Here is a 20,118-nt window from a genome sequence, read left to right as displayed (position 1 = left end):
AACAAGGAAAACAAACTAGGTCAACCCACAAACCAACTAATCAAACTCAAACTAAGTCAATTCTTGAATTAATTCACCTAGACCTATTTGACTCACACGGAGTAAAATCGATTGGTGGGAACCTATATTGTTTAGTAATCATTGATGACTATTCAAGATTCACCTGGGTAAAATTCTTAAAAAATAAAGATGAAACCTTTGAAACTTTTAACCACTTTTGTAAACAAATAGAAAATGAAAAAGGAATTAAAATTAAAAGACTTAGGAGCGATAATGGTGGAGAATTCAAAAATAAAAAATTCAACCAATTCTGTTTAGAAAATGGCTATCATCATGAATTCTCCTGCCCTAAAACACCTCAACAAAATGGAATTGTAGAAAGGAAAAATAGAACACTACAAGAAGCAACCAGAACAATGCTTAACGAATACAACCTACCTAAATATCTTTGGGCTGAGGCTGTTAGTACAGCCTGTTATGTACAAAATAGAATAACTATAAATAAAAATCTAGGAAAAACTTCTTTTGAAATCTATTATAACAAACAACCTAATATTAAGTATTTAAAAGTATTTGGATGTAAAGTATATATATTAAATACTAGAGAACACTTAGGAAAATTTACATCTAAGGTTGAGGAAGGTATCTTTGTAGGTTATTCCCTTACCAGTAGAGCCTATAGAGTTTATAACAAAACTACCCTAAGAATTGAAGAAACTACAAATGTAAAATTTGATGAAAAATCTAGCCCAAATGACTCTAATCAAAACACTTACCAACCAATTGATTTTGTTAGGTCCAGCACTAACCCAGATGAAAACCCAACTGAGGACCAAGACCATGATCTAATTGAACCTGAACCTGAACCTGAACCTAACCAAACTAGGACTGTCCGTGTTAGCTCAGCCCACCCAACTGATCAAATCATAGGTGATCCAGAACTAAGGGTTCAGACTAGGTCAGCCTTTAGAAACCTTAGCCAGATTGCTTTGATTTCCAAAATTGAACCCAAGTCTATAGAAGAATCTTTACTTGACCCTGATTGGATCATAGCTATGCAGGAGGAGTTAGCCCAATTTGAACGTAGTCAAGTTTGGGACTTAGTACCCTTACCTAAAGACAAAAAGTGTATTGAAACCAAATGGGTCTTTAGAAATAAACTTAACGAACAAGGTGAAACAGTTAGGAATAAGGCTAGGTTAGTTGCTAAGGGGTTTAGCCAAGTAGAAGGACTTGATTATGATGAAACCTATGCCCCTGTAGCTAGACTTGAGTCCATTAGGATGCTTTTAGGTTATGCAGCCCATAAGGGGTTCAAGTTGTATCAAATGGATGTTAAGTCAGCCTTCCTAAATGGACTAATTAAGGAAGAGGTTTATGTAGGTCAACCCCCTGGTTTTGAAAGCTTAGAACACCCTGACTATGTTTTTAAACTTAAGAAAGCCCTATATGGACTTAAGCAAGCCCCTAGAGCCTGGTATGAAAGACTGTCGAACTACTTAGTATCTAAAGGTTTTAACCAAGGTAAAATTGACCCAACACTATTTGTTAAGACCCTAAAAACTGATATTTTTATAGCCCAGGTATATGTAGATGATATAATATTTGGCTCAACTAACTCAAATTTCTTACAAGAATTTATAACGTTAATGGAAAATGAATTTGAAATGAGTCTAGTAGGCCAATTAACCTTCTTTTTAGGGCTACAAATAAAACAAACTAGTGAGGGTACGTTTGTCCATCAACAAAAATACACTAAAGAATTACTTAGAAAATTTGGAATGGATAATACCAAAGAAATTAAAACACCTATGGCTACCAATCAGATCCTAGATAGTGACCAAAAAGGCAAACCTGTTGACCTTAAGTATTATAGAAGTGCTATAGGTAGCCTACTTTACCTAACTGCAAGTCGACCTGATATTCTCTTTGCAGTTAGTATGTGTGCTAGGTATCAAACCTGTGCTAAAGAGTCACATCTAACCCTAGTTAAAAGAATATTTAGGTACCTTAAAGGGACAGAAAATTTAGGAATTTGGTACCCTAGAACAGCCCAGTTTGAACTTATTGGATTTTCTGACTCAGATTATGCTGGCTGTAAATTAGATAGAAAAAGTACCAGTGGTGGATGCCAACTTCTAGGACCTTCACTAGTTAGTTGGTTCAGTAGGAAACAACATTGTGTTGCCCTTTCCACCACTGAAGCTGAATACATAGCCATGGGGGAGTGTGTAGCCCAACTACTCTGGATGATGCATACCCTAAAAGACTTTAACCTAGATTTTAAGAAAGTTAAAATTTTTATTGATAATCTAAGTTCAATTAATCTAACTAAAAACCCAGTCCACCACTCCAGGACTAAACATATAGAAATAAAACACCATTTTGTTAGAGATCATGTAAATAAAGGGGAAATTGAACTTAACCACGTTGAATCTAAGGCTAACCTAGCTGATATATTTACTAAACCACTTCCTGAATCTGAATTTAGCAACTTAAGAAGATTAATAGGAATGTGTGTTGTAGACTAGGACTGACCGGATCACTCTTACTTTTTGAAAAATTAGCTCATAAATTCTGGTTTACACTTAGCTCAATTTTGGTTAATTAGCTTGAATTTTTTTTTTAAAAAATTTTTTAAACTTGATTTTTGAACTCAGACTTTCAAAAAGTCATTTTCAAACTTAATTTTAATTTTTAAAATTAATTTTAAAACTTGATTTTCAAAAGTTGGTGGACTTAGCCTAAGCTCGACCCCTAGACCTGCATGAACCTATAGATTTAGAAGCCGCATCTCACAAAGCACATTAGGTATAACTTGTTTGTGTTTGCCACAACTTAGAACAATGTGAGATGCATAGGGTATTGCCTGGACTTCAGAATGCTTAAGTCTGTGCATCGTAGCAAGTCTGGGCGTTAAATACCACCTTCACATTGATCAAGTCAAGTAGTCTTTCTGTAAACTTAAGCTAGACACTAGTGCTTGACTTGACTAATCTAGTGAAAACTACTATCCTCTAGATAGTTAGCTAGTAACTGAGGTTAGACATCCAAAGTGGGCTAAAATTCTTACTTGGTTCAGGGGGAGTTTGAGTCTAACTTTCTATACTTTGTATTCTAACTTTTCAAATAAATGTGAGTTAAACATTATTTTAAAAATAATTTTGAAAAATTTATCTTTGAAAATAGTTTTGAAAATTTATCTTTGACTCTCCCTCTGAATCAGTTCAGAACCTTAGTCTATTTTTAAGCACTTGAATGCCTATTACTTGAGTGTCTATTACTTGAATGCATGTTCTTCATTTTTTTGATGAATGCCAAAGGGGGAGGGTTATAAGGTTAAGAGTTAGAAATTAAAACAATTAAAATAACCCTGATTTTAGAGCATGTCATTTGCATATTATGTCGTTACTTATTGCTTTAACATGTTATTTTTCTAACTTTAACCCAGGTTGTCATTGCATCAAAAAGGGGGAGATTGTTGGTGCAATTTGCACTAACGGTCAAACTCAAGTTTTGATGAATGACAAATAAGTTAAAGTTAGGTTTGTTGTGGGTTTAACCTCTTTACTAAGTGTGCAGGGTCGAAAGACTTAGAACCAGACACCAGGCTGAAGTCCAGGGTGGTTGAGCCCTGGCAGGAAGTCCAGTTGGGTCCGCGGAGCCTGACAACTGGCCGAAGACCAAGTTGGTTGAGACTTGGCAGAAAGACCAAGGTGGTTGAGCCTTGGCAGGAAGTCCTGGTGGGTTAAGAAGTCAAGTAGAGCTGCACGAGGTAAGTGAGGTAAGTCACTGGAGGAGCGAACCAGTGAGGACGAGTCCAATTTTGGACTTTAGGCGCGGTCCAACTTAGACCCACTTGGGTGATCTAAGTTGAGTCCTGGTTAGATCCTGGTCTGGATTGACAGGATCTAATTAATTTTAAATATTCTATTTTTAATATATTTTATCATTATACTAACTCTATTTTATATGATTTATTTGGTATATGAATAAAATTAATTTTGCATGTAAAACAAAATTAATCTTCATTATTATTTATTTTGTTAATATGTAATTTTATTAAATGATAAAATTATTTCTATCTATAATAAATATTTAAAGAGAATAAAATAAATATTATTTAAATTATCTTTTAATTCTGGATAAGATAAACTGCAATGCGTAGATCAAGTTTTGCGTTTTTTTTAAACATTTGCAGATCTGGATAAGTTCAACAGTTTCTATATAAAGCCTTGTTCAGTGCATGAATCTTACAACTTCGACCAACGTCATTCTTCTGCGGCAACCCGAGCTTCGACACGACTACGTCCAACTTCTGCCGGAAGATCACCCCCAACATCCGAGCGCATCCAGAATTTTCTGTTGTTGGGTAACAAAAGTTTTTTTTAATTTATTTTCGGCATTTATTTAAAAATCAAAAGTGTGGGGTTGTCACACTTTTGATCATTGTATTCGCCTACTCTACCAGAATTTTTGTCTGGTAGAGAGATTTAGTGGATTGCCCACAGGAAAGGTCCAAGGGACCTGGGCCTTCGAGTAGGAGTCGTCGACGGCTCCGAACGAAGTAAAAAATTACTTGTGTCTTTCGTACGCATTTTCTTTCATCGCTTCGTATTTCTTATTTTCCGCTGCACGCTTTTCAAAGCTTAACTTGTCTAACTCTGATTTTAAACGAACAAATTTTTAAAAAGCACGTGATTCACCCCCCCTCTCACGTGCACTCGATCCTACATACCTTCTACACATATCTTTCATCTCATTATAAATTTTTAGAAATTTAAGTCATCTAGGTCCATCAATGGGTCTTGATCAAAATTCATTGATGGACTTAGAGAGATATGATCGAGCTCATTTAACTCTTGTAGGTTTCTACAGTGCCCTATATTCCAACGGTGCAAGTCTTTATCATCATAAAAGATTCCTTGTTATATTTGAGAGGTGTCATAAGATAATCGTCTTATAGTGATACTATTTATTGGATAAATAGAAATTCACTATTTGAGTATACATTCTCTATGTATTTGATTGGATATTAAACTCATTTATTGAATGTCCGCAATATGATTCATAGCATGAGAGAATTTGTAATTGGATCACAATAAATGACCATCTTTACATGTACAATTATGAATATATTAAAATTATTCCTAATCGATGTATTAAAATTATTATTATATAATTTTTTATTAAATCCTAAGTTAAGTTAAAAAAAAGAAAAGAAAAACCTTCGACTTTCGACTTTCGGCTTCAGGATTTACACGAATACTTCAGACACAAAACATGCAAAACTGTTAATCGAGCCAACCCATGGCGAGGCTGGCCAACTCGTCAGAAATCCATCATATGGCAGGGCGAGGCGGGCTGATCCACCATCTTAGCGGATTGAAAAATCTTCAATCCACGACGGATTACGGGTTAGGTGGGTCAACCTACGGGCCTGTCAAAAAATAAAAAAGTATAGAAAATATTATAAATTTTAAATTTGAATTGCAGTTTAGATGGATCAAATTGGAATTTTTATGTTTAGATTGTGGTTTAGATAGGTCAAGCTCATTAGTCAATTGAGTTTTCTATTTTAATTTTAAATTTTTTTAAAATAAAATAAATGTCTCAACCCGCCAACCCTCGAGCCAGCCCAAACCTGCCACGGGCCGACCCACTTGAACTCATTTTAAAATGTGTTAATAAAATTTCAACTCAACTCGTCTAAATTATTTGATGGGGTGGATCAATCTGACAAATCTAACTCAAATTGATGGCTCTAAGGACGTGTCATTGGACCTACTTCAGACGTGCCACCCTTCACCCAAGCCCCCCCCCCCCCCCCCCCCCCCCCCCCCCCCCCCCCCCCCCCCCCTTGACGGGTTCGAAAGCTTCACTCGAGCTCGACGACGGGCCCGAAATTGAAATGTCGAAGTAGGGATAGCTTAACCTAACAACATGCATATACAAAAAAACTAACCTAAAGTCGGCAACAGTGATGGTGGCGGGTGATAGCAACTACGGTAGTTTGAGGCAGAAGGCAAGGCGAGTTGTTTGAAATCATCTAACGCATTAGCTTTTTTAACCTAAGTTTTGACTATTGTGTATAAACACCGCTTTCCATAAAAGCGAGGTGGTTCATGTTCGCCTTTCTCCTAGATGATGACTATGTGGTTGCCTCCTATACCATTTAGAATATTGGTATTTAAGTTGTGATGTTGATTTTTGAACATTAGTATTAATTTTTTATTTTATTATATTATTATTTTTATTAATAAAATCAGTTTTATTAGTTTTATTAATTTTATTATTTATAATTAATATTAAAAAACAGAAGATATAAAAAAATAGAAAACATATTTTTAATATTTTATTACCTTTCTTATATATATATTTAAAATTTTTTATTAAAATTTTAAAATTAAAATTAAAATTAAAATTAAAATTAAATAAATTTAGAGAATTATCTAGATCGATTAAAGTTTTAATTTAGGAGAAAAGAAAAAAAAAGAATTATAGTAAAAGATAATTACACAAATGTCCTTCACAATTCGTTCTTAGATTATGTAAAAGAAGGTAAATCATTATAGTAATTTACAGTCGACCGTCAAGTAGCTAGGAGGTGGAGGTGAGAGGATTTTTTTTGCGAGAGCATGCATCCGTGAGAACCATTGTAGTAAAAAAAAAAGAGAAGAAAGAAATAATATTGCAGGGCCAGGCAAAGAGAAAGAGATGATATTAAATATTATAAATAAATGAGAGAGAAAAATAAAAATTAAATGTGCCTTTTGAAAAATAAAATAAAATAAAATTTTGATGCACCATTTAAATATTCTCAAACTTAAAGGGCGTCTTTGCGAATGTGCTGTTTTTCTTTTCCCTTTCCCTCTTTCTCCTTTTATTTTACCAAGAGGGCCAAATTGGGCCGTCCTTCAATTTTGGAGTCGCTCGCGTCTACGAAGTTGAGAGTTCTGGAAGCCATCAACACTGCGACGTCCGCCACATCTCTCTCGCCTCCGATCTCCAATTCGCTCCGGCTCAATCTCCCCGCCGTCGAATCCGCTTCATCCATCTCTCCTTCACTCGCACCGCGCTTACCTTCGGCTTATTCAGCGCGTGATGGCGGAGCTGGGGTTTTCTGGAAGCTCCCAGTTCCATTTTTTCACCTTTTGAGTTCTTACATCCTGTTCTTCTTGTCCGTGGTGATAGTGATTGGGTTCAGAAAACCACAGATGAATAGGCTAAGACTGCTGGGTTCACCTAAAAACTCGATCCCTTTCCTCTCTAGAAAGGTTTGGTTCAATAAATTGCTCATATTCTGGATCAACGGGTTCCTTTCTTTTTCGAAATGGTTATTTTCTTTTCATTTTTGTAGGCTTCTGGTCACTCTTGGACTTCTCCGGCAGTAGGCTCGCAGTTTGATATTGTCAGAGGAAAGGAAGCTATCTCGCCATTTGTTAGAGCAATCTCTCATCTCTCAACGCGTAATCATTTCACTAAACCTGTTTCTTGATCATTTTGTTAAATTCAGTGCAGTTTTGACTTTGTTTAGCTCTTGGGTGCGCTATGAAAGCATGAACTCGTACGAATGAATTGCTAAACTGAGCAAATAAAATAATTAGTATAACATGGAATGTAGTTTTGTAATATGGGTGTATAAATATAGATTGTTGCGAAAATTACTACCAAAAAACTATTTCCTGATTCCTGATTCTTGATTCTTGATTCTTCTGTGAGAAAGAGAACTTATCTATGCCCAATCAAATGATCCAAAGTCTGAAATATGTGTGGGTAAGTGCAAATTTGTGTGAGTTTCTTATATAAAACTGCATAGTGATACAAAGACTGTATGCAAATACTACTAAGGTGAGTTTGCCTCTAGATGAAATCAATAGACCATTAGCTATTATGATATAAATATAGGTAAACAAGTTCCTATGATAAAGGTTTTTATTTGAAGGGCCTTAATTTATTATGAGCACCTATAGCAAGATTTGGTGGATATTTTTTTTATCAGCAGAGTGATGTAATCTATATTATCAGTGTTGATTATGTTTCTTTTATGGTTCTTCTTCTGACATTTATATTGGTTGCCATTATCTTCATTTGTCCTCTCACCTTGTGATACCATGATAAATTTCATTGATCGATATCACGTGGATGGAACAAATTTTTGAACTGTTTTGCCCTTTGACATGGCATGGCAAATCTATGGTACCATTGTAATTTCACAATATATGCATGTTCAATTCATAGTTGTGCCTTGGGGATTAGACAATCCTCCTTATGTCAATACCAATTCAGTTGTTATCACTTGGCCCATTAACCTATGCCACAACTGTTGACTGTGTCAAAGAGTGGTTCAGTTACGGCTATGGTATCTGTTCCTTAGTAAAATAACTTCTATTAGCCATATAGTAGTTCTAATAATGATTGTCAGTTTGACCCTGAAATTTTCCTAAGTTCATCTTCTTTTGGACCATATGAACTTATATGATTTTTAGGCTGTGTTTGAAATGGAATAATTTAATATTTATGTATGTATCTACAATTCCTTTTTTTAGGTTATGAAGCTAATCTTGGCATTGCTAGAAGAACTCATGACTTATTGAGATTGAAGAGAGTATTGTTAAGCCAGTCATTTCATGCAACAGGTGATTGATTATTAAAAAAAAAGGTTTTCTATCATAATATGATTTGGTAGTCGTTGATGAAATTTTCTTGTGAATCTTTATTTTGTAAGGACCTTGTCATGCCATTGAGAAGGATTACTATGAAATTCTTGGTGTCCCCAAAAATGCTTCATTAGATGACATCAAGAAGGCTTTTCATGCGGTTGGTATCTTATCATCAGTCTGTCTAGGCCAACTGTTAATTACTTGTTTTCACTTGATTCTACTAAAAATTATGTTGAAAAAATATTAACTGTCAGAATTTTGCTCATTTTTTTCGTGCTGCAACTGATGTTTGGTGATCAATGAAATTTTGAGAGGAAATTAGTTTGAACTATGGGAACTGGCATTGCAATCTGTTGGTGGTGCATGAATAGCATGTACCTTGTTTGCTTACAATGTAAGCATTTGTGTTGCTCATCGATGAATAAACAGAAATCAATATCAGAAAATTCATGGTTACCTGAGAAAAAGCTTCTTTTCTTAGACCTTATAGGAGAGAATTGTAATGCTTTGGCATCTCATTGTGAAAGAGATGAATTCATGTCTAATGAAAATGATTAGAATAATTTTGTTGTGAATAAATTCATCTAAATGAAGGGGAGCCTTGACGCAGTGGTAAAGTTGTTGTCGTGTGACATGGAGGTCACGAGTTTGAGTTTCAGAAATAGTCTCTTGCAAAGCAAGGTAATGCTGCGTACCATCGACCCTTCCTCGGGACCTCACATTGGCAGGAGCTTTGTGCACCGAGCTACCCTTTAATACATTCATCCAAATGCTGATTGACCTCACTTTCTTGGTTGACTTCACTTTCTTGGTTGGAAGAAGCATAATTAGTTTAGTAATGCTTCCATGGTGATTTAGTCCTTATTGGATTTTAGCTCCATCTATAACTTGAATTGCCTTTCTTGTTCTATTGCTAAGGATCCTTTTTTTTTGCCCTTTTTCTCTTCTTGTCCAATTTTTAAGCTTGCTAAGAAGTACCATCCAGATGCAAACAAGAACAATCCTGCATCAAAGAGAAAGTTTCAAGAGATAAGAGATGCATATGAGGTCAAGTTTTCAAAACCTGTTATGGAGTCTGATTTTATTCTAACAGAACACTCAGTTGTTTACTTGGACTCCTTACCACAGACATTGCGGGATCCCGAGAAGAGAGCACATTATGACAAGGTAACTGTTATTTTTTGACTTTTTTGTTGTTCCTTAATGTTCTTGAGTATATTGTTTGACAAGCAAGGATAGCCATTCTACCTATCTTAGTCCATATGGCCTACAATGCCTCATACTGAATGCGACTGGACAAAAAAATCATATTGCCATGTGTGTGTGTGTGTGTGTGTGTGCGCGCTCACACTCCTGAGGTAGTACAACATCCATTAACAGTGCTCAGATGAGCACAAATTGTATCTTGGTATGTCTCAACATGATTGGAAGGTCAATCCTTGATCGGCAATACTTGTTTGAATTTTTTATTATTATCTTTTTGCACATTTTATATACTAGAGGGCATTGTTTAGATTATATTCCTGCCTTTTGCTACACATATTGTCCCTAATTCATCATACAAAAACTTCAAACATTTGTGCCTTGCATTTCCTTCGCAATATCGTGCTGAACCTATTTTGCCTCTCTCCATGCTGAGGTTATTCTGTATGCACATGCTTGATCATGCTAACTTTCCATATGGTGGATTAACAGGCCTTAATATGACTTGTAAAGAATCTCAAACTGTTTACATGAATCCTATGATAAGTTGTGAACCCATCTTAGCGTGATTATGCTCAGGTAGCAAAGCAAAGGGTGCTTTTATTTACCAAGATAGATTGTGTGCTCTCACTGGTTTGCATGTTTCAGTAACTGGAGTGAGAGGAAAGTGGATCTCCATTTTTTTTTTGTATTATGTCACAAATTAGGCTAGGTTTTCTGGAAGTAAGAAATTAAATATTAAATTGTACATTAAAACCAAAATAGTATAGAACAAAATTAAAGTTTAACAATTTTTAGGCAAAATATTAAATTGCCTTTTAGTTATGGCAATGGACATTGCCAGAAGCAGATTAGTCCACTGCAGGGGGATATTGTTATGCTTCCGAGCCTTCTAGGTAGCTTTCCAGATCTCTTATATGAGTTGAATGGGCATGATGAAGAAACAAATGATCCACTGTATTCAAGCCCATTCGGGAACATGCCTGGTTAGCAGGCTTGGAACCCTGAACTGAGTGGTACACTTGAGTTTGATACACTTTAGTGCCTTGTTAAGAGCTACTTCAACAATGCATACAATTTTTGCATATGCTTTTAATGGTATGATGCTATCAAGATCTGATATTCTTTAGCTGTCATGCTTACACAATCTGAAGCTGCATAATGCTTGTGATGTCTTACCCTAGTTTTTTTTGGTGTTGCTTTTATTGTTGGACTAATTTTATAAGTTATGTACTTAATTATTCTCATGATGGTGATTGAAGAATTTCTCCAGAGGACCAGAGAGGGAAAGGTACTCTGCAGATAATACAGAGGAGTTCCGTGAAGCTTATCGTGATCCTTTCTCAGAATTCCACCAATCCAACCGTGGTCCTTTCTCAAGTTCATTCTATAGAATATTCTCGGAGGTAATTTTGTTCTCAGTAGTTTATATTTAATAATAATAATAATAATAATAATATAGCAAGAGTTTACAGGCAAATTCTATGATTATTGTTCTTGATTCAGGTCTTTGAAAATGAGAGAGAAACATATGCAGCTGATGTAGAGGTTACTTTTCTTGGACTGAGATTTTTTTCGGCGATCATGTTTGTCTCTATGAATTTAAACCTTGTAGTGCATAGGTGGAGCTAAATCTTTCATTTGCTGAAGCTGCTAAAGGTTGTATTAAGAAGGTGTCTTTTGGTGCACAAGTTCTCTGTAACTCATGCTGTAAGTAGAAACACTCTTTGTATGGACTTCTAGTTGGAAGTCACTCCTATACTTTTAACTGAGAATAGGTGTTTCAAATACATTGATGCATCTGTTCACTTTCTAGCCAGAGAACTCATTGTCTGATTTTGCATGCATTGCCTAGCTTCTTATCTGGAATTTTCCATTATAGTTCTTATAGCTTCTTTTGTAAATTGTTGTGAAGCATATTAAATGGTGATGGTTCTATTTATCCTTGTTTTTGTTAATTCATGGTTAGATTTTTGCATTTGAATCCTGGAGTTCTGGAGTAGATTTCCAAGTTGAACTAAGAATGCTGAAAGGAATTTCATAGAAAATAATGAACCAAATGCTTGCTGTGTGATGAACTAGGAAGCCATGAATACTCTCCCTCTCTTTGGTAAATTTTTTATTCTTATTTTTTGGGTGTGGTTTGACATTTTTGTGGCTTGCAATGAGATGCAGATGGAAGAGGTCATCCAGTTAATACGAAGCCAGTGAGATGCCCTACCTGTGACGGCGTTGGACGGGTGAGTAGTTCATGGCTATATGTACTGGAGTGATCTTCCATATCTTCAATTGCGGATAGAAAATAAATGCAACTCATTTTGTTCTTTTGCAATTGTCATATCTTAATGTAGGTCTCAGTGTTTCCTTTTACATCCACATGCCGATCATGCAAAGGGTCAGGGAAGATAATCAAGGTGGGTTGTTATTTTAAAAGAATGGTTCAGAATATTATGTTCTAGTTAGGTTAAAGGCCAAGCATATCCCTGCAGGATTATTGCACAACCTGTAGGGGGTCAGGGTTCGTTGATGGTGTGAAGAATGTCGATGTAACTATTCCAGCAGGTTATCTATTTTTTCTTTCTAAAGTTGCACCAAAAATATATCTCTTTAAATTCTGGCACAAGAGTTTTTTGTTTCTGCTTTCTGGTTATAGAAGATCTAATGTAGCTCTTAAAATGTTTATTCCACCCACGGGTGTATGTGAATTATTAATTTAATCCTTTGGCATGATAATTTTATACAACTACTCCAAGATCCCAATGCATGTATGGATTGTTTAATTGTTCATAGTATATAAACAACTTTTTGAAAAAATTATTGGAATAATTGTGTCAGACTGCTGAGAATGTCAGAAATACTAATTGTGCAAGAGGGTGCATCCTCATACAAAGTTTATCATAACGAGTGAACTTGATTCTCCTTATTTGTATTAACACTCATTCATTCATCTGAATATGTGGTGGATTTTGCAAACCATTGGTAGATTTGGGTGAGAGAAATGAAAGTTTTTCTTATAAACATGTGCTAAGCCTATCCATGGCTGCAACAATGTTTCAAATTTTGAGTCGTGCCAGCCAATCTGTGCGAAAATTTTCATTCCTCTAGTTGATCAACTCGTGAAAAGCTTCCGATACCTTCATACACTCGAGATGAGTTCTTCCGAACCTTCTGTCTTTGTTGTGATCCTTCCGCCTTCTTCCTGAGCTTTGACTGAGCCTTCTTTGTCATGAGCCTTTTGCTTGCTTCATGAGGTCCACCGAGCTTCCACATTTATCATGATCTTCACTTGAGCTTCCTCTTTCATTGCAAACTATGCTGAGCCTTCATCGTGAGTCTTTTGCAAAAATGAAACCTGCGATCTTTGTCCAAGCCTTCGTTATGAGTTCCAATTGCATAAGCATCTTCTTTCGTCATGAGTTCCAATGAGTTTGGAGCTCCTTCCATGATTGTCCTCCTAAGCCCCAAATTCTCAAGTAAGCTTCTCCTTCCTCCACCTCCTCCTCTCTTCTTTTTCTTTTCCTTCCTCCTCTTTGGAGCAATTGACACTAGGCCAAAATTGAATGGTACAGTACTGAAACTGTATCATTTCAGTCTATGACTGAAACTTCAGAATGAGTTAACCATAGGCTGTAGTATTTGCTACTTATCACCCTTCATTAGTGGATCATTTTGGTGAATAAAAAAATAAAGCTGAATTATGATAATCTTTATAATTAAAATACTTGGTTCCACTTAATACAATTACTAACAGGTCACTGTTGTCATCATTAACCATGTTTGTCCCAACTATTTGAGGGCAGCTATGTAATCCTATCCCTTCAATTAGCTCTCTACAACAAATAGGCTTCATGTTCATGGGTTTAGACAATTTTAACAATTATCATCTATGCCTGAAGAAACCTCACCCTTTCTATTCAGGTGTGGGAATAAATAGTGTTTTGCAACTACTCATAGCTGAATGTCTCTTGATCTACTAACCTACTTCTAACTTAACTTACTGTTTATATCTTATAGAAAGGGACCAAGAGTTGCACTATTATCTTTTATCATGAGTCATGAGCGAATGAATTAGTTAGTTGGCCTATGATTGATTGGCAGTGTTCCTGTTGTAATACTCTGCTACTGACATTATATTTTCATCTAATTTGTTGTCTCCTATGTAAGCAAAACTTCCTGAGCAGCTTCTAAGGTTGCTGATAAAATAAGCTATTCAATTACCTGGATCAATGAACGTATCTTACTAAAAGAGAGATTACGATGCTCGATTGTTTGTCTTTTTTTTCAGTTCATATCTTGTATGAGCTCTTCATTGAATATATATATATATATATATATTGTATATATATATTGTATTTACACTTTTTTGTTGACTCTTCATATTTTTTTTATAAAGGGGTTGATTCTGGGGATACTATTTGTGTGCCAAATGCTGGAAATCAAGGAGGACGGGGCGCCCATCCTGGTGATCTAAACATTAAATTGAAGGTGTTTTCTCCTTTCACATTTTTATCTTTTCTTGGCATCTGCTTATAATCATGATTCTGATAGCCTAATATGCATGCATTTGGAGGCCTCAGTTTTCATATATCATTATCTTGGTGATCACCATTGGAAACAGATTTAAAGAATATTTTCAAAACAAGCCAATATTTTCATATATCATTAGCTTGGTGACATAAGTACATTTGCTAATGTTTCTTATGTCAAATGTATATGCATTGATGTTTTTTTGAGTAAGTGATATATACTGCGTATCTTTCTACTGTTGAATTTGTGGATACAATTGATGCTCCCTTGGATATGAAGCTCTTTGAGAGTGTTATATGTGGCACCAGTTGTTTAAGGATGGACTAATTATTGACTTGAAGATCTTAGTGTGTAGTTATTTGTAGGAGTTGTTTGATTAGTTAAGTAGAAGTATGATAATATAGCTGCTTTACTCCCTACATAAAATTTCTAGAAAGATTGAAAGAAAAGCAGGTTACAATCTCAACATCGTTTATCTTCTTCCCTCTCTTCAAGATCTGTGGGGTTCTACCACCTTCAGTCTTCAATGAGCCCACAATTTCAATGTATGTGGAAATTTATAATATCTATTTTTTGTTTTACATGGGATAGAAATTGTGATGTGTAAATTTTTTCTACTATCAGCTCTTTTTGAGAAGGATGCCCTCAATGCTGTTACTGCTGTGTCTCCTTTTCCCATTGTTTTTATGATTCTGTTATTTTATTTCTTAAACATCTTAGGGTTATGCCAATGAAGGAAATGGTAAAATTATTTTCAATTATTTCCAAGCATTATTCTGAACTTGTTTAATGTTAATCCATCTCTACTGCAATGATTCAGGTAGGAAAGGATCCTGTTTTCACACGAGATGGTGCTGACGTATATGTTGACACCCATATAAGTTTCACTCAGGTAATAATTCTTTATTCTTTCACTAAAAGTTTTTGTAAAATAATAAAATTGATTTTTCTACAATTTATTGTTGGTGATCTCTCATTGTTTTGCCTTTTTCTTACTATATGATTCTGGTGGATCTTTTCACGTCACAAAAAATTTGAAATGATGAGATTCATACATGTATAGTGTATTTTGTTTGAACAGGCTATTCTTGGTGGTAAGGTTGAAGTTCCCACTTTGACTGGCAAAACAGAATTAAAGGTGTGTATTCTTACTTTGTTTATATTGTATCCATTGGCTCATCTTTCCTTTTTTATGTGTGTGAAACTTTCTGTGAGAAGTTTTCTCTATAAATTTGAGCTGTCTCTCCATGATATGTTTCTAGAGCCTATGAAAGATTATAATTTTATTCATAAATGAGTTAGTTGACACTTTCCCATACGAGATATCTAATATGAATACACTTGGCAAAATTAAGCAAAAAAATGGCATTGTTAAATTAGGTAGCAAAAAATTACAACGTATAGCAATTGGGATGGACACTGAGGGTGATGTGTGGAGTTGTGAAGAATTTTAGAATTTGATATTTTTGGTATCAGCGGATGATTGGGCGCAATCTTGATAGAAGGAAACATTGTTCTCGGTGATATGAATTGTGGTATATAGATATACATTGATATTAGTTAAATGATAGGAGTTCATCATCATTGTGGGGCAACTACAAGTACAGGTGGAGTACCTGCATAATTTTGACTAATTTAAAATAAAATGAGGATATAACAAAGGAAATCCATTTAAGATAATAATTAAAATAGAGAAAACATAAACATTCTAGATTTTCTATTTGATCAAGTTTATTCCCTTCAAGTCACATGATCAACTATAATAGTTTGGCAAAATATCATGTATCAGTTTAATCACAAACTAATGTCCATGAGGAGAAATATCAAATGTTACTCAAGTTATGACCATATTACCCTAATTTTAGTAGTCACATGCCACCATTAGTACTATTATAATGTTAATTCATATCTCTACATCTTCATCAACATTCTATATACACAGACACAAACAAACCAGTCTATTATTGATTGTTTTCATCTTGAACATGCTCACAGTTACTTGATCGAGAGCATCACCTATGATGCATTGTGGTTTTACTCCAATCATTTGCAACAAAAAGCCTAGTGTATTGATCCAGCAAAGAGGGACTTGCTCCACGTTGAGAGACAAATCCAGATTTCATACTATACCATAATCCTGGACTGTCTTGGAGACTTTCTCTATCATATCAAGATGCCTCTTAGTCTTAATGGTTTTCTTAGATGACAGTATGTCACCAGCAAATATTTCATTTAAGAGCATTGGCATGTGTTTATCTCATGCCATACTTTTATTTGCACTTCACTCTTTCAGCATACTGCTTCAACTGCTTTTCACTTGGAAATTTTTTCCAAGTAAATATGCTTATTGGAAATTTCAGTTAACTTCATTTCGTTTAAATTTTGTTCAGATACCAAAAGGAGTGCAGCCAGGACAATACTTAACTCTAAGGGGTAGAGGTACAAAAGAAAATAGTTTTTCTTTGATGCAGATTTGTGTTTTTAATACTGAACATACGATAAAATGTCAGGTTTGCCAAAGCAAGTTGGCCTAGTCGATCATGGCGACCAATATGTGCGATTCCGTGTGCACTTTCCGTCGTAAGCACTTCTTTGCAGAAGAATCAGCACAGGATCTTTCAAGTTCTTCTTTTTACTCATAGATGCAATTGAATTTTACATATCTAAGAAGATCTAGTTCTATCTGCTTTCTCGGAACTTGGCAGCCTTGTTTATTAACCATTTTCCCTGGATTTGAGGAATTTGGATGAAACAGATAGCTCCATGTGTGCACGTCTATCAACACCTCTGCTGGACTGAATCCACTGTGACATGATTGTACAATCTAGAGAAAAAATGATTGCTAGATGGCTTTGTGGGATAATTAAAAAGAAAAAATGTTATCATCATATTGCAACACATATTGCTTCATGCACCCCTTTCTTACCTGTATGGATCAACTTGAGTATTTTAAAGGATTGTGTACACCACAACAAATGGAAGTTCCTGTCTGTAGTTGTCATTTTAATGATACATTACAACTCGGCAATTTGGGAAAGGAAATAAAATGTTTGATGGAAACATTTTCTTCTAAGTCTCCATTTGGCCTCTTATATTTGATACTCTTGTAATTAGCTCTGGGATTATGATTATGCACACACGAACGAAATATTTTTCCAAACTTTGAGTTCCAATATTTCTGTTATGTGATTTTGAGAAAACTGCTCCTTGGTTAATGTTTTATTAAACATTTGAAAGGATGCCCAATTTGAAATTGCATTTGGTTTGCAATTTGTAACTGTTCTATCTTTTGGATGTTTACCAGATCTGTAACAGTACGCCAACGAGAATTGTTGGAAGAATTTGCTAAAGAGGAGGCGAAACAGGAAAGCTATGTGTTTGCTAATGGAAACTGGTATGTCTATACCCACTCTCCTTCACAAGGTAGAATCAAATCTATGAGAATAGGACATTATTAATTTTGTTGTTAAAATGGCTTTCAGTTTTTTCAGTCATACAACAACACAAAATAACAATGCTAAGAACTTGATTTTTAATCTTAATGTATTTGAATAGCGAGCTAGTAAAAATTTAATCTTCATTTAGAGTTTATCCTGTGCTTTTTACATTCGAGAAGCAAACTTTTTCTTAGAAACAAACTCATTTTATGGAAGATATACTTGAAAGCAATTAGGTATAGCTTGATGATAAAATAAGAAAAATTAAGTTGAGACGATATAGACTTGTTTTAAGATAATTAATAGATTTTTATAGTCGAAAGAGTTGAATTTGTTAGACTGGAAGATATAAGGGGTAGAGGGATTTGAATATTGCTAGTGATATTGCCTTGCAGAGCTCAATTGAGTGATAAGATCGATGTAGGGGTAAACACGACTTCATGATGATGATGATTTGATGGAAGGTGTGGTTGATCTTGTCGATAATAACTGCTGTTTTGTTTCTATGGCCTAGTTGAAGCTCTATGAAGGCTATATCAACAGTAAGATTGATAAATTATCTCATGTTATGTTAATGTTTTTTTGATCCCTTCTATTCTAATATATAAATATTCTCTAGATATAAAATCTATTAGTCACCTTCAAACTTTATAATACCATCTTAATTTATATTCTCTCATTTTTAGCATTTATTGGAACTACATGAATTTCATTATTTTCTATTTTATCCTTTCTGATAACTTATCTATGTTAGCATTTTTCACTTGGGCTGCATTAACCTTTTGATGTGCTGCTTTTTGACAATCCTGCACTTCCATCCATGATGCATAATGGTTCATTTAAAATCTTACAGAATTTTTCGTATGCTATACTAAAATATTTTAATTTACTTTTAATTGTGCTAAATAGAGCTTCCTTTCGCCTCCCTCTACCTTTTTCACCTTTAGCTATAGTTTATTCAATTTATGTTCATCTCTTGTTCTTCTTTTGATCATTCTTTCCCCAAATTTTACTTTTCAATTTAATCCGATTACAATTTTAATAATATTGATAGTGCTTTGTTTTTATATTGATATAATATCATATTTTAAAAAAAGGTTTTATGCTAGCTTCAACGGGGAATAGGTATGCATATAATAATGTTACATAAATCTTGCTTTAAATTTTAGTAATCCAGTTAAAATCCTTCTCTGTTGTAGCTATAGAATTTGCGATATATCGTAAACTTTGTTATCCTCGACTATTCCCCTCAGTTTAGCTACTTTGTTAACTCCTACCTTTACAAGCAGTGACCTTTCTCAATTAGAACTCACTTTGTTTTGGTTCATTTTGTGTTGACACTGCAAGAATACTGAGACTGCCTGTTCATGGAATCTGCAAAATTTTCACGTCTTTCACATTAAAAACTATACGGTTTTAACTGGAACATAATGGAGATTTCCAATATGACCAACAGGATTTACCAGCAGCTCTCTACTGGTTGAAATTACAGGTGGCAGCAAGTCGTGAATCGTGTGAGCGATCCGAGGTTCATGCTTGGCATTGCCTTTCTACTGTTGCTCAACTTACTGGTGAGCAAAGCTTGAGCTAAAGGGGCAGATAGATACATGGCGCCGTTAAGCATTTGGAGGAAGTCCTGATCTGATCGAGTGCTTCAGCTAAGCAAATGCCTGGATTTGCATGGTAGATGAGCCAAGGCATAGAATCAAACATCTGGACAAATTTTTTCTTGGTAGGGATTCAGATGCCTAATTGGTGAGAAGGCATTTATTTTTCCCCCTTAATAGACTAAGGCGATTTACTTTTTTATACCTTGAGTCTTCCAATCTCGATACTACATATTTGTTCTAGTTGCCCACCTTACAATGATAAAAAGTTAATATCATTTGCCATGCATTATCCTCGTGTTGGGATTTGCTTTTGGAATTTGCAACTCTATTTGAAATTTTGCAAGTCAAATGAAATGTATTGGTCGGAGTTTGTAATAGTGTTTCTATCAATTGGTCATATGTTTTTTTTTCTTCACCATGTATCCTATCTTGGGATGGATGGTTCAATCTCACAATTCATAATCAAGTAAATTCAAGAAGTGAGATTATTCTTGATGTGATCTCAATGTCATTAGTTGTTTGTACGTTGCATATATGTACTGTATGAGTTTTTACTTCTTGTTGTTTGGGGAAAGCGTTCTTTTTTTTTTTTTTTTTTTTAAAAAGTGGAATTTACTTAGATGGAATAAGTGAGGGAAAAGAGAGGGAAATAAAATAAAAAAAATTAAAGAAAAAAAT

The 20,118-nt window shown here is 34.8% G+C and overlaps 1 protein-coding gene across 2 annotated transcripts; it reads left to right on the top strand.

Moving 5' to 3' along the window:
• The first annotated feature begins 7,093 nt into the window (after window positions 1-7,093).
• Window positions 7,094-19,848, top strand: LOC141847403 (chaperone protein dnaJ 1, mitochondrial). 2 transcript variants are annotated; one of them, XM_074735447.1, is made up of 19 exons: window positions 7,094-7,277; window positions 7,361-7,469; window positions 8,550-8,639; window positions 8,729-8,820; window positions 9,627-9,710; window positions 9,792-9,830; window positions 11,129-11,272; window positions 11,373-11,414; window positions 11,489-11,576; window positions 12,042-12,106; window positions 12,218-12,280; window positions 12,356-12,428; window positions 14,260-14,351; window positions 15,214-15,285; window positions 15,475-15,531; window positions 16,784-16,832; window positions 16,904-16,973; window positions 17,698-17,787; window positions 19,287-19,848. In XM_074735447.1, exons 1-19 carry the CDS (start codon window positions 7,218-7,220, stop codon window positions 19,312-19,314), a joined length of 1,407 nt encoding a protein of 468 aa, XP_074591548.1. In that variant the 5' UTR covers window positions 7,094-7,217; the 3' UTR covers window positions 19,315-19,848. The 2 variants fall into 2 exon arrangements, with proteins under 2 accessions (XP_074591548.1, XP_074591547.1); XM_074735446.1 differs by having other exon boundaries at window positions 19,323-19,847.
• The last annotated feature ends 270 nt before the right edge of the window (window positions 19,849-20,118 follow it).

Source organism: Curcuma longa, chromosome 16 (assembly GCF_044706935.1).
Source record: "Curcuma longa cultivar G26 ecotype Majalengka, Jawa Barat chromosome 16, ITB_CL_G26_1.1, whole genome shotgun sequence".
Taxonomy (NCBI): domain Eukaryota; kingdom Viridiplantae; phylum Streptophyta; class Magnoliopsida; order Zingiberales; family Zingiberaceae; genus Curcuma; species Curcuma longa.
This window is presented reverse-complemented; position numbering and strand designations above follow the sequence as displayed.